The 13787-nt window shown below is 42.5% G+C and overlaps 1 protein-coding gene across 1 annotated transcript; it reads right to left on the bottom strand.

Moving 5' to 3' along the window:
• Positions 1–2408: 2408 nt before the first annotated feature.
• LOC143212748 (uncharacterized) lies at positions 2409–4879 on the bottom strand. The gene is made up of 2 exons (XM_076431861.1): positions 4706–4879; positions 2409–3635 (listed from the first exon to the last, which is right to left on the bottom strand). Exons 1-2 carry the CDS (start codon positions 4725–4727, stop codon positions 3409–3411), a joined length of 249 nt encoding a protein of 82 aa, XP_076287976.1. The 5' UTR covers positions 4728–4879; the 3' UTR covers positions 2409–3408.
• Between the last annotated feature and the right edge of the window lie 8908 nt (positions 4880–13787).

Below are 13787 nucleotides of genomic sequence, written 5' to 3'. Positions count from 1 at the left end.
GATTAGTAGACTGCGGAAGTTTATGCAATTTGCAATTTTTCCAGACGATTTTTAAGAAGGGGGAACCAAATGAAATATTATTTCTATTTTAATTGGTAAATTAAACATTTCTTCCTAGCTAGAATATCTCCATTCTCAATGATTTTTTAAATTCTGTGTATGTATATGGAATACGATACAATACATTCAATACAATACGTCTCCGAGTCACCACTCGAGTGCTAAGGGTTAATATATGTAGAATCTATAAGACAAGAACAGGCGTGGGAGAGATCCAAAGCTATGTGAGCACTGGAGTAATGCGAATAGCGGGTCGCAGTGCTCACCATTCTTTGGTCCAGTAGGAGGTGGATCAGGTCTCCATTTTGAGTTCTGGACTGTTAGGTTTTTTTAGTGGGTATGGGACCGATACACTCGAGAGTACCGTGCCGACCTCCACACTTTCGCCCCGACTCAGGGGAGATAAAAGTCCTTAAACTTTAAAAAAAAATCGGTTAATATAGAACCTAACACAATACAGTAAAATAATCTCTTACGTAAAATAACGATCAGTCGAATGGAAGAAATAGGGGAACAATTCACGCGTGCTCGGCATCGTAACAACACGATTCATTGTCGAGACATTGCGCGGGAAACAACGGGGCTCGGTTGGTCCCGATTATTGGAACTGTCTTGTGTGCAAGTTCGACGCAAGGTGCGATTGCAGTCTGTGTTTGTACTTGAATTGCCTGCCGCAAAGAACGCAGGTGAACGCGGGCGCTTTCCCGCAGAGCCGAAGGTGGGTGTACATGGAGGATTTCCTTGAGTAGACCTTGCCGCAGACCCTGCACGGAAAACCCGTATCCTGGCCGGCCTCACCTGAAACACAAATTATGGAGTCGTGCGTGCGTGCAGAAAACGGCGGGCTGCGAGTTTATGGTTACGTTATGTCAAGCATCGAACGTTTCGTGGTGAATGTCGATGACAAAAATCTCGAACTAATAACTAGAAGAACAAGAACGATTACACAGATCAGGGACCCCATTCCCGATTTCGATAATCTTTAGGTGTCTTCGTTTGAAAAATATTAACATCAATATACTCTCTCAAGACCGACATTCATGGGATCTACATATGTATACAAATTTGTAGCGGCACAATCCACCCACACAAACAAAACAAACTATACTGTTTCTACATACAACTGTTTCTACACCTAACAATAATACGCTATGATGTTTGGTTAACACATTACCGACCGGTGATTATTGCACAATTTTGAAAAATTCATGGTACACGGCTGAACACTTTTTAATGGAACCTTCAATAGCAATAGCAATAGCAATAATTTTCATTGTAAACTAGCAAGTCACCATGAATAACGTCATTTAACAGTTTCATTTAAGATTGTAGTGTAAAAGAAAATTTCTATGCTTTCTGTTGGTACAGCACAATTATTAAAAATCGATAGGTAAAGTGTTAAACTTCACCCGAGGAAACCATAAATGTTTAACCCGTTGTTTATAGGATCCTGTAGATTTTGATGAGAAAATTCCAGAAATCCAATTTTAGGAATGCGCTGGTTCAAAAGTTATGAGTTTTACCAGGTAAGGACACCGCCATGTTGATATGCAGTGAGCATAGATTTGAAGGCCAGTGGAATGGCCATTGTGCAAAATAAAAATGGTCTTCGTCAATGCCAAGATGCAGGAGCTACTTAGACATTCACATTTCTTCTTGATATTCTTTAAATCTTTTCAAATACGCAGTCCAATAATTACCGGGAACGTCTACCGTGAACTTGCTATGCGTACAAGATTCGTATTTGTTTATTGGTCGCGCATGCAAGTACTAACACGGCACAACAATGAAACAGACTATATAAATCGTCTCGAGTCGTTTATTTCAGGTGAGATCGACAGATGAAAGTGGAAACAGGGTATCGAGGGGTTTCTCAGACAACATCGCATTTATTTAATCAAAGTGTTTCCGTTCTTTTTTATTTGTACTGGTATAGGTATTATTCGTTGTCTAACTACGTAATGAAGGCGCGAAGTGGGGTATGCCCAACTGTTTCAAAATGTCCAAACCTCGATCGAGAAATTCGAGCTTACACTTTGGTTTCTAGCGAACGGTTGAAGAAAATCATAACATGGTCGTGTCGTTGAACGATCGTGAATGTCTTTCGAGTTCCTTCGCCGACTCATCGGCCAATTGCCACTCGTCTACGTAATTGTGAATGGACTTGTGGTGTTTCCTGAGATGGTGTTTGTGTTTGAACCGTCTCCCGCAGATCTTGCAGGGAAATCGAGGCTCGATACCGCACTCCATCCTCTTGTGCAGGTTCAACGACTCCTTCCACTTGTAGGTCTTGCCGCACGTATTGCACAAATAGCCTGGCCGGTATTGGAACACCGGAAAGCCTGAAATCATAAGCGGGAACGTTCCCATTAGCTCCGCGAATGAAATTGTGATCGACGACAAGCACAGGAGGACCTCTCAAAAAGTTTGAAATAAAACGATCTCTACGTGGAACAGGGTCTATTCCTCTTGTCTCTCTCTTAAGTATCTTTTTATTATTGCGTTTTATCAAACATCTTCAATAGAGTATCTCCTATCGCATCTCAAAATACGACGAAGTTATTCGGTTACAGGAACATGAGTACGCGTATAAAAATGTTTCAAGAGGATTCGAGAACATCCCGGGATGTCGGCGCAATGGAAAATCTTCATTTTGTTAGTGTAACGATGTCAACAGTAACGGTGTACCAACGAGTGCTGTGTCTGGCTGAACGCGAATTAATTATTGAACCCTTTTGTAGAGTTATCAGATTAAGTCCTGTCTCCCCGTTCTGCCTTCCCCTTCTACGACGGTATCCCCCCATTTTTTTCGAAATATTCACCCAATTCGCGTCACGATTAACCCAGTAATCGTAGAGAGGGGATAACTGTTTCCCCTCGATTCGAATCAGTTCCCCTGATCCGGCGACTCTGCTCCAGGGCTCGCTTATGTTTCAAAATCTTGAACATGACTTATTAACCCTTAGCACTCGAATGGTGACTCTGAGAGTGGCGCCACTAAAAATTGCTCTACCATTACTCAAAATATTGTTCACATTATTAAATGTGTCGGTATCTAATCAACCACTAAACACTTAGATATTTCGTATCCATAAAGTTTGGAAAATCATAGGAAATGGAAATATTTTAAGTCGGAATAAATGTTTAATTTTCCAGTGAAAGTATCTCCATTTCCTGTGTCCTACGTTTCCTAATTTTCCAGTTAAAACAGCTCCGAATGTAAAGGGTTAAAAACACTATACTGCATCACTCGTTGGTAAATGTGGATAATCTAATATCCGAGACTACTCCGAGTTGATTTCGCAAGTATTCAATGATTCGACGGAAAGAGATCGACGGAGAGCATCTCTATTGAGAGATCGATTGGCCGTTCATCGAGGTAAGCGTCGACAAATCGCACTGATGCCGCCTCTTCAAGTGCTGCTTCAAGTGGTGTTTGTGCTTGAACCTCCACCCGCAGAACATGCAGCCAAACTGCGGCTCGATTCCACATTCCAATCGGCGATGCTGTTGCAAGGACTCCTTCCACTTGTACCTTTTGCCGCAATTCTCGCAGACGAACTTCCTAAGTAGGCCTAAAAATTAACGACACAACAGATTTGTACTATCGCTGAACGGGAAACTTTGAATCGATGATAGGCATGCGTTTTGGTGTCTCGCGGAATATCTCTCGCTTCGAGGTACGTTTATGAGCATTAGGTGGGGAGAGCGGTAACAGTTTCGTGTCAAAGTTCAGTCCTGCCGAGCACAGCTGATAGCAAAACAGCCGCTCAAACGCGGTCGAATTTTCAACCTCGCCGAAAAACAATTTATTCTTAAATGTACGGGGTTAAGCTTCAGCGTGAACATAAATGACTCAAAAATATGGGAATACCAATTTGCAAGGAAATAAAAAAGCCGTTCGTGATAATTACAACCAGAAAGTGGAAAAATAATAAAGATGAGAATGGTGTGAAAATTAGTTAACGCAACGGAATATGTATTCGCACATGAATTTATTGCGACGAGCTCGCGGATTTCGAGAATCAAGAATGGACAACGATGCTTTTCTTTTATTGTTCGAATGACTTCGCCATCGGATTACAAAACAGATCACAAACATCGAAGTACAATTAGTGTTGATGTACTGAAAATTTCGGTTGAAGAAATTGTGGAAGGGATATGTAGTTCTCACTGCCATCTCCTGATGGACGATCGATAAAAATCTAGAAATTTGGAATTTCCAACAAGTACAGGGTGTCCCACTTTCACTAGCCACACTGAATTTTTAAATTGGGACCCATATTTTTTAGAAATGCGAATGCATCAATGCTAGAATATAATATTTAACAGGATTTAGTACGATTTTTATTTATTTCATATCTATGTATAAAGGCTGCTACCGATGAAAATGAAATTTTCAAAAAATATAGATACTTCCAATTTAAAAATTCGATAAGCACAACAAATAATGATAAGAATTTAACTTAAACAAAAAAACAGTTGTCCTTCAAGACTGTCTTGAAAACAATTCTTAAAAATCACTAATTGAAAGTGAAAATGGGGAAGCCTGTAATGAGGAAAGAGACTGGTCCGCCATTCTCCTGTTTGATCTGGACATGCGATTTAGTTCTATCAGCTGTGCTTGGTAGAGCAGTGCACTGACATCGTTCGATACGCGTTGACATCGTAGATGGTGGACTGCCAATTGTGAACGTGAAACAGATGCAACTTCAATTGGCCGCTCCGACGGATCTTGTGATGGCAGACCGGACACGCGTATCGTGGTTCTTTGCCGCACTCCTCGCGTTTGTGCCGCATTAAAGATGGCTTCCACGTGTACTTTTTGCCGCAGACGTCGCAGAAATATCTTCCGCGATAACGTGCGTGATACGGAGATCTCGGATATCCTGTAAACAGAGAGGGATATTAGTCCGTGTCTCTATCGCGCGTCGATCTACCAATCTCCATTCCTCCTCTACGACGCAAGACCGTCTATTTGTATCCGTGGTATCTCACACATCCTTCCGTCTGTTATCATCGTCTTTATTACCAAAATGTTTGTATAATATACATAAATATGGTTCCCTTCGCAAAGTGTTTTTCTATGTTCTAATGACTGATGATCGTGGAGAACGTAGGTGAGAAATTTGCTCGGCTCGAGTACAATCGTCGATTGCTTGTTCCAGGGAGTTCCAACTTGTAGCTCGCGAGCCACACGCGGGTACTTAGGTACTTCCCCCTATCCTAGATTTCATGGTTGCCGTACTTCCCCTCCAGTTCTCGGAGGGGAACAAGCTGGAACTCCCTGGCTTATTCTAACGGTGGCAAGTGGACACTACCGCTGGGAAGGTTCGAGATTGCTTGGAACTCGATTCGCAGATGATACAAGTATATCACGTACACTTAACAAATCATATCACACCTCCTATCACAATGTACAACACTGTATTCTTTTCATTGAAACAAAAAACAACTGAAACGCGAGTTCTGTCCGACAAGCGATCGCAAACGTTCAATCGATAGTGTATGTTACTGGGCGAACTGATTATTGAGCTGCAACAATCGTCTCCATTCGGATCGATCAGAAATTAAATGGCCATTTGCTTCCAGCTACGCTTCTGTCGTATATTTTATATTATTCACCTCGACCCTGTAAAATTGAGTTCCTGTGTTTTATAAATACAGTTCAACACCCTCCACTGAGCTGGAGTCTCACTAGGTCGCCATAAGACTTGTCCCCCACGCTCCCGTTATAAACTAGGCCCAAGCAGTCGCTTTCCCCCACGCTTGTCACGTGGCCAATTCGTAAGAGATAGGGTAATTTGTTTGCAATATCATTTTGCAGGGATGTTAAAATATTAATCATACAAATTAAGCAAAATGGGTCACGGAGAAAGTGCAGCTGGAGAGGCCATTTACCTCTGACCGCCCAAAGACCGTATGGAACAGTTATCGAGTATGTCGATAGTTTCTTGTTGGACTACCACGCTGTTGGACACTACAAGCTAGAATGTCTCTGCGATAACCGGTTATCCTCGTTAATTGTTCTTTCCATTGGCGATGACCCAATTGTGAACGGTGACCAAATGCTTCTTCAGCATCCATTTATGCCGAATCTTAGTCCCGCAAACGGGACAACTGTGCTGCGGATCTTTCCCGCATTCTTCCCTCGCGTGCCTGACCAGCGATTGCATCCACCTATACTCCTTCCCGCAATTCGTGCAGAAATGCCTCCCCAACCTCTTGTAATAGTCTGGGCTGAAGTAAACTGAAAGAACAACAAGTTTCTGTAATTACGCCCGAACGTACGCTGCTTTACGTGGGTTTTTTTTTTGTTGTTGTTGTTAGGATGCAAAATGAACTAAAATGCACGGTGATAGGTATTAGATATAGACCCGCGAGTTGGTGACAGTGACTTAAACACACGTTTCTGTTTCAAGGAATAATAATTTATTGATGGTTCGTGGCAAGTGTAAACTGTCAATACCATTTCTCGAGATAGAAAACTCAACGTACCGCTACGAACACTTCTCCCATTAACTTATCGATAGTCGTCGATCGAGAAAATCAATTTTCTGGAGCCAATGTGTCCAGGCCTGATCTAGAATTTGTCTGAATCGTGAATTTGATTTTATTATGCTTTGTGGATCGTGACCTGTTGTCTTTTGTTCGTCAAGTGTATTTAAAGTACAATTCTTGTCGATCGATAAAATCAATTTCTGGATTCGAGGTGCCCAGGCCTGATCTAGAATTTGTCCGAATCGTGACTTCAGCGTTATTATACTTAGTGGATTGTGGCGAATTGTCTCCTGTTCGTTAAGTGTATTTAAAGTACAATTCTTGTCGATCGATAAAATCAATTTCTGGATTCAATGTGCTCAGGCCTGATCTAGAATTTGTCTGACTTTGATGTTATTATAGTTTGTGGATCGTGACCAATTGTCTCCTGTTTGCGATGTTTGTCGATCGAGTTCAAATCGAAAAAGAAAGTAATATTGTCGTGAATCAAAATGGGACGCATTAATTCATGATCTCCGAAACAAGTTTGGATTATTCGTCGTTCGTACAAGTCGCCTATCATCTCGTACAGACGTGTCAATAATCGATTTTTACAAAGCACTCGCGTACAGAACGAAAGTCGCTAAACAAGCCGTTTATTTACAATACTTCCTCCCTTACAAATGCTAGTTAAGTAAGAAACAGTACGACGTTCCGCGAATACTCACGTATGTACATTGATCGATATCGCAGTTTAAACATGTACACACCAAAAGTCGATTTACAGTATACAGTTGCAAAAACGTCAGCGACGTTGTCAATACGAAAGTTTCAGTCGTCCATCGACGAAATATCGAAGGTATTATTGTACAACAGTATGGACGATCAGTAAATGACCAACACTTAACTCAAATTTGGCAAAAATCAACCTACTCGTATAATTTCGTCATGATCATAGAAAAATAATCGAACGGCTGAGTTAAATGTTGTGAAAAATTTTCTCGTAGCATCTGTGCTCGGTTGAACATCGATGGTTCCGAGTAGATATCAGTCTTATAGACGAACAACAAGTCTTTGATTCTCGTATCAGTGCAGTTAATAAAGCCGTCGTTCTAACAATCGATTTTTATCTCACTATCGCGATTCGTTCGTGCTCGACTCAGAGTTACCAAGATTTTTCAAAAATTCTACACACGTGTCGAGGTCCATTAAATCACTAACCCTTAGCACTCGACTGTGCTATTATTCAAAATATTGTTTACATTATTAAATATGTAGGTATCTAATCAATAGACTGCGGATCTTTACGCAATTTTCAATTTTTGTAGTCAAATCTGAAGGAAGTAGTACTAATTTTCATAGGTAATAACATTTGTGCATTTTTTGAAAATTTTTATGAACCATAAATGCATCAAGATCCGCTTTTTAAGTTTTTTTAAAATTTGAAATTGCCCCAAGTGCGAAGGGTTACTGGAAAATACTAAAAACAATGATATTCGACCCAGACTGTGGGATTTTGAAAGCTGTCGTCGAACACGAACGAACAATAAATTAGACTGTTCCGTTTCGTAATCGGACACCAACGGAAATACAAAAATGTAGTAACGTAGTCGTCGTTAGTGGACGCAACAATTCGCGTCGAGCTAAGTTTGACACTAAGGAACTCGCGTATAAATTGCAAAAATACACGCACCGGTCTCGGAATGTATTGGAAAAAGAAAACACCGCGAGAAGGTCGCTACAGCATCATTCTCCGTAGGTGTCGCGAGGCTCTCTGCCGTAACTGTTCACGGAGAAGCAAGAATTGCCGGGACGCTTCACAGCAGCTTGTGAACGTTGGTTTCGTGACGCAACAAATAGTCTCTACGTTTGAACTTTCTGCCGCAGAGGGTGCACTTGTGTCTGGGTAGCTTGCCGCATCCCTCGCGCAAATGTCTGGTCAAGGAGTCCGTCCACGTGTAACGTTTCCCGCACTTGTAACAGATGAACGGGGCGTCGTAATTGACGCGATTGTGGTCCCTTTTCAATTCTGAAACAGATCGCAAACAGAACAATAATCAGTTCGATGAGAAATTCCGTCGAAGTCGTATCCTTTCTCTCGTTGATGCGATTAGAGGACGTTACCGTTGCGTCTTCGCGACCAACCAAGACACTCTGTCCATCTTCGGAACTCTCTCGTCAACGCAAAATAAATGTCCATGGGGAGGTGGCGACCGGGGACAACAGTAAAAGGAGAAATGTTCGCTGGACGATTAACTTTTTTTATTGTTCACAGCACACGCCAACTATACAATAAACATCTTCGTTACAATCGTTGTTCGTAAACTGCGGACTTTCATGCAAAATTCATGAATCTACTATCTACATTCAGGAAGAGCCAAAGTCTCTAACAATCTTTCTCACCTAACAATCTTTCAAGGCAACTGTTGCTCACTATTATTTTATACTCGTTCTATCCCTGTCACTCCAGCTCACCATTTGGGAGAGACAAGTCTTAATCTGGCGACTTTGGTAGCTACGGAAGTACTTTCCGTGTCTCACAAAGCCGTAACGTCACACACTTCAGCCAATAATTCGGCTCGAACCGAAACTGTCAGTGGAATGACCGCATTCCTTTCGAATTCTTTTGCGGAGACTTCTTGTGAGGAACGGATAGTACACACGACGGGGTAACGAAGACACAAGAAGACCAGAGTCGCTGGATTAAGACTCGTGTCTCAACTCTATCTTCCTCTTCTACGCGATAACGCGAGTCTGCGCGAAACACAGCGAACGCGACGTAAGATGTACATTGTTTGAAGTGGTTGGACCAGCTTAAATTCCAGTAATCGTAAAATATAGTAATAGTAACACTTGAATCTCTCGTTCGAACGGCACAACTATTTGTGAACCCTGTTGATGTGAGACGTGAGCACCTGCTTGTGCCGGAACTTCCTACCACACATGGAACAGGTGTACCTCGGCTCGACTCCGCACTCATACTTCAAATGCTTCACCAGAGAATCCCGCCACCGGTACTGTCTCCCACAGTTCTTGCAGGTGGCTAACTGCCGATTGCCGCCGCACTCTTCTCGCACGTGTCGATGATACGAGGACTTCCAGATGTAGCTCTTGCCGCATATCTTGCACTGGTACACATTGTAGCTGGTCACCGTGCCCTGTCCCGCGGCGAGTTGCCACCCTGAAACCGTTGTTTCATTGTCAGTCATACTCTGAACCATGATGCTTACCTGCCGTAACAAGTCAATCGTTGCTGATCAATTCTGAGCAAATTCACGCTAGCTCTCAACAGTGGGAAACAAAATCTGAAACGATCTTAAAAAATCAAAGCTCCAGCGCGAACTCTAGATTGGAAACGTTGCTCGATTTTTGGAGAAATGTTAGTCCTCGTACATAGCACACTGCATGAAAGTCCCTTCCTCTCGCAAGATTGCCCCTTAGCATCGGTTAGACCTCGTTTAGCGAAAGAAAATATGTCTACCTGGAGAAGAGTCGTAGCGATTGAATGTTAGTGAGGGAACGGTGTTTCGAGAAAGGAGGTACTCGCGAAACCGTGGAAAATCTGGTTTTATTCTGCACTGCGTACATCGAGACAGTCGTCGGCTAGACGACTGAGTTCATTAAAAAGAAAAGACAAATGCTGCGTGTTCGTTCCACCGTCGAGAACTCGATCGGTGTCAATAAACTATTAGGGATGGCCGGGTACCCGGAGATTCGGGTTCGGGTTGGGACCCGAAAATCCATGACATTCGAGTCTCGGAATAATATAAATTTTCGAGTCCCGACACGACCTGAAATTTTCAGGCACCCGCCCACCCATATAAACTATACCAGGCCTGGGCAACTTGTGCACGGGTTCCTCCCCCAGACTCCTGTGGAGTATTCTTGTCCCCACCCTATTAGCGTTTATGGTTGGCCAACGGTTGGGAGTTGGGATATGGTTGGTGGTTTTATCTACAAGTCCCTAACATAGGGCTTACGATTATTATAATTGGTTAATTAACACTAAACGTACCGGGTAAAACATGTATCGGATATATATTGTTTTATAAAAGTTATACAAGACTGAATTTATTTAATAGATTTTTCACAATTTTTATAACACGTGCTCGAATAAAGAAATTTATTGAATAATTTCTATAATGGAAGCATCTTTATAATTTCAATAATTAAAACATGAACAATATATTCGCAATTTGTTACTGTTGGATATGGGTGTTAATGAATGCACACTGGTACTTTTGAAATAAAACAATTCTTTATTTCACGGCGCGGGAGGAAGCTTTTTACTAATCGAAATCTTAGCTTCGACTGACGCTGAGAGGAAAACCGTTGGAACCCCGAATGGAAACCAGGTTAGGCCCCACAGTCCGGCTCTTGAAACAAAGCATCAAGTGGGATACTTCGAAATCTCTGTTTAGAAACGATTCTGAGACCGTTTCATCGATACTTCGTAATCTCTGTTTATTAATACGATTCTGAGACCGTTTCATCGATACTTCGTAATCTCTGTTTATTAATACGATTCTGAGATCGTTGATTCATGTTTGACAACGAACAACAAGTTCATTGTGCTGGTAACTTATTGATTATAATCCAACAGTTACTGTCCCGCAATGGTTAGCCCACTGAAGTTGTGCGCAGCAAATAAAAGGCCCGACAAAATGTCAACCATAAATGCTAGTAAAGCAGTCTACCCCTCAATTGGTGCTCCCTCTCCTCATCTGGCGACACGGAGGTGGGGAGGCTAGGAGTGTATTGCTGGGACATTACAAGGAGGTCCCTGGCAGGAATGCGGTGACGTAGCAAGAATACGTGCCCGATTGGTTAGTTTGGAAGGAGCGCTACTACTACACTACTACTATGCTACTACGGAGACCTTCTTGTCATCTCCCGGCAATATACACAGGAGGGGCGATTTGGATCAGGCGCAGTGTCGGAGAACGGGGAAATCGAGATGAGATGTACTATCCCCCTCTCTGATGACCAGTGGTCTTAGTGGGGGACGTTGGAGTGTGCGCATGGTGCTGGAATGGGATAGTGGAAGGGGAGAAGGAGGAGAGTAAATGGCAACATTTACTGGCAACTGGCGGCACTGATTCAAGTGGATTCAGGCGATAGAGGGGAATCGGTGCACGGTGGAGGGGGTCGCGAGGCGCCGGCGGGGAAGAGGTTGCCCTGGCCTGAACTAAATGGCGAAACGTCGCGGGATAAACGATAAGTGATTTCGCGGCGAGCTGCACCGTGAAAATTACGAGGCCTCGCGTCACGTGATGTATCCGTGAACTGTCCACACGTGTCGCTGATAATTCGAACGCTGCTTGAACGCCTTGTGACAGTAACGGCATAAGTGCCGCGGCATTTTCCCGCACTCCTCCCTTAGATGTCGATTCAACGTGCTTTTGTTCGTGTAAGAGCGTTCGCACTTGAAGCAGGGGTACGGCTTCTGGAAATTTGGCGCGTCGCGTGCCGGGTTTCTCAGGTACCTGGTCTGACCTGGAATCAGAATCGGAACACGATTAATTGTTTGCGCAACCGGGGGCAACCGATTCTTCGTCAATCAACGATGCGTTAGATCTTCGATCGAGAAATAATACCATCGGAGCGTCTCTTCACGGTATCATTGGCAAAAGCGTACAGGGAACGTGGTATTCTATTTCTTTTCGGCGATCAAAATATGTTGAAAATATAATGTGAATGCGTGTACATACATATATACAGGGAGGGGCATTTCGAACAGGTCACTAACACAGTTTTCGAACACAGATTTTGAAGACTCATAATCTGATGTTACTAATTTTTTATAGCTGCAGGCGTCCAGGACACGTGTAGGTCAATTCAGTTTTTTTAAAAATGGAACTGTATGGTTTTTTTTACCGATAGTGTGTTTCAGGACTTATTAGCAAGGTTATACAAGGTAGTTCAAGGTCGTCATTTTCTACACTTGTACTAGCAGCGACTAGTTTTCATTGCAGTTGACTCTGAGCAACCTTGGATGACCTTCACGATTGTATTCGTCTTGAGAGACACTATCAGAATGTAAATAAAACACCGGTGACCTTTATATCTCCTTGACGCCTCCCTTATAAGAAGTTAGTGACATCAAATCATCTTCTTCGTATTCTGTTTTAAATGTCCCACCCTGTAGACATACATGGTAAAAATCTGTATTGTCAATATATTAGGTCGTTCGATTCTAGGTAGCAAGGCTGATTCATTAGTCGGCGAAGAACTTAGAAGTGCAGAGGCATTTCGACGTGAACCAAACAGTCGATAGCAGAATAGAACATTTTCCGACGAAGTGAAAAGAAAAAAGTAAAAATTGCGAAATCAAAGGTGCAATAAATATATGAATCTTCTATGTAATCTTCTGGTCGACGATCTCTTCCGGGATGCTTGGAACGGCTGGTCTTGAGGAAGCATACGGAAACGCTGACGCCAGAATGTTCGAGGAATGTCAGACCCACGTTCAGAGTGTTTACCCTTGCAGTTACAATTTTATTACGCGTACTTCGATAGTTATAATAAAATTATAATAAACTACAGTTACGCGTTGCGAAACTAGAATTACGTATAACCAAGGCCTCGGCGAACATTTCATTTTACTCTCTTCCAGAATAACAATTAGTCAACGTATCACAGAATATCCGCTTAAAGAATGAAATTTCTTAAACCAATTGTACAATCGTAATTTTTCACTGTTTCCCCCTCTTCTCATCACCCCTTTCTCTCTATCTCTTTCTTCTCGAACATGTTTATTCTTTCATATACTTTTGTAAATCGCCACGCAATATCACAATGAAAATGGGGTTTACCATGTAAAAACCGTCCCGCATTTTCTTTTTATTTGTTGTTCCAGAACGAATAACCCGCTGGTCGCACAACAATAACGAAAAACCTTTTCAAGAATTAAAACTCGGTGGGGGAGACGCATTTTCTAAAAAGAGCTGTTCCGTAAGAAACTGTCGCGAGGTTTGCCAAGCCTTATCCGCTTAATCGCTTAACTATGTTTACCTAGGTGAGGAACGTCGATAAAAGTAGTATGCTGGACTGTACGTAAATCAGAAGAAATATAGCTAAATACGGCGTGAAGCTGTACGTGTACGTAAAGAAAGCGAAAAGTGCAGTAGGGGTTGATTCACGCAGCCCGTCAGGCGAACCACATTCATTCTTCCGGCGAGATGAATCTCTCTGAGAAAACAACCCCGACCATCGAGGACCTCCCAAATTTTTTTTCCACCCATTAA

The sequence above is a fragment of the Lasioglossum baleicum genome, chromosome 10, assembly GCF_051020765.1.
Source record: "Lasioglossum baleicum chromosome 10, iyLasBale1, whole genome shotgun sequence".
Lineage (NCBI taxonomy): Eukaryota > Metazoa > Arthropoda > Insecta > Hymenoptera > Halictidae > Lasioglossum > Lasioglossum baleicum.
Note: the sequence above shows the minus strand (reverse complement) of the source record. Positions and strands in the feature narration are given on the sequence as shown.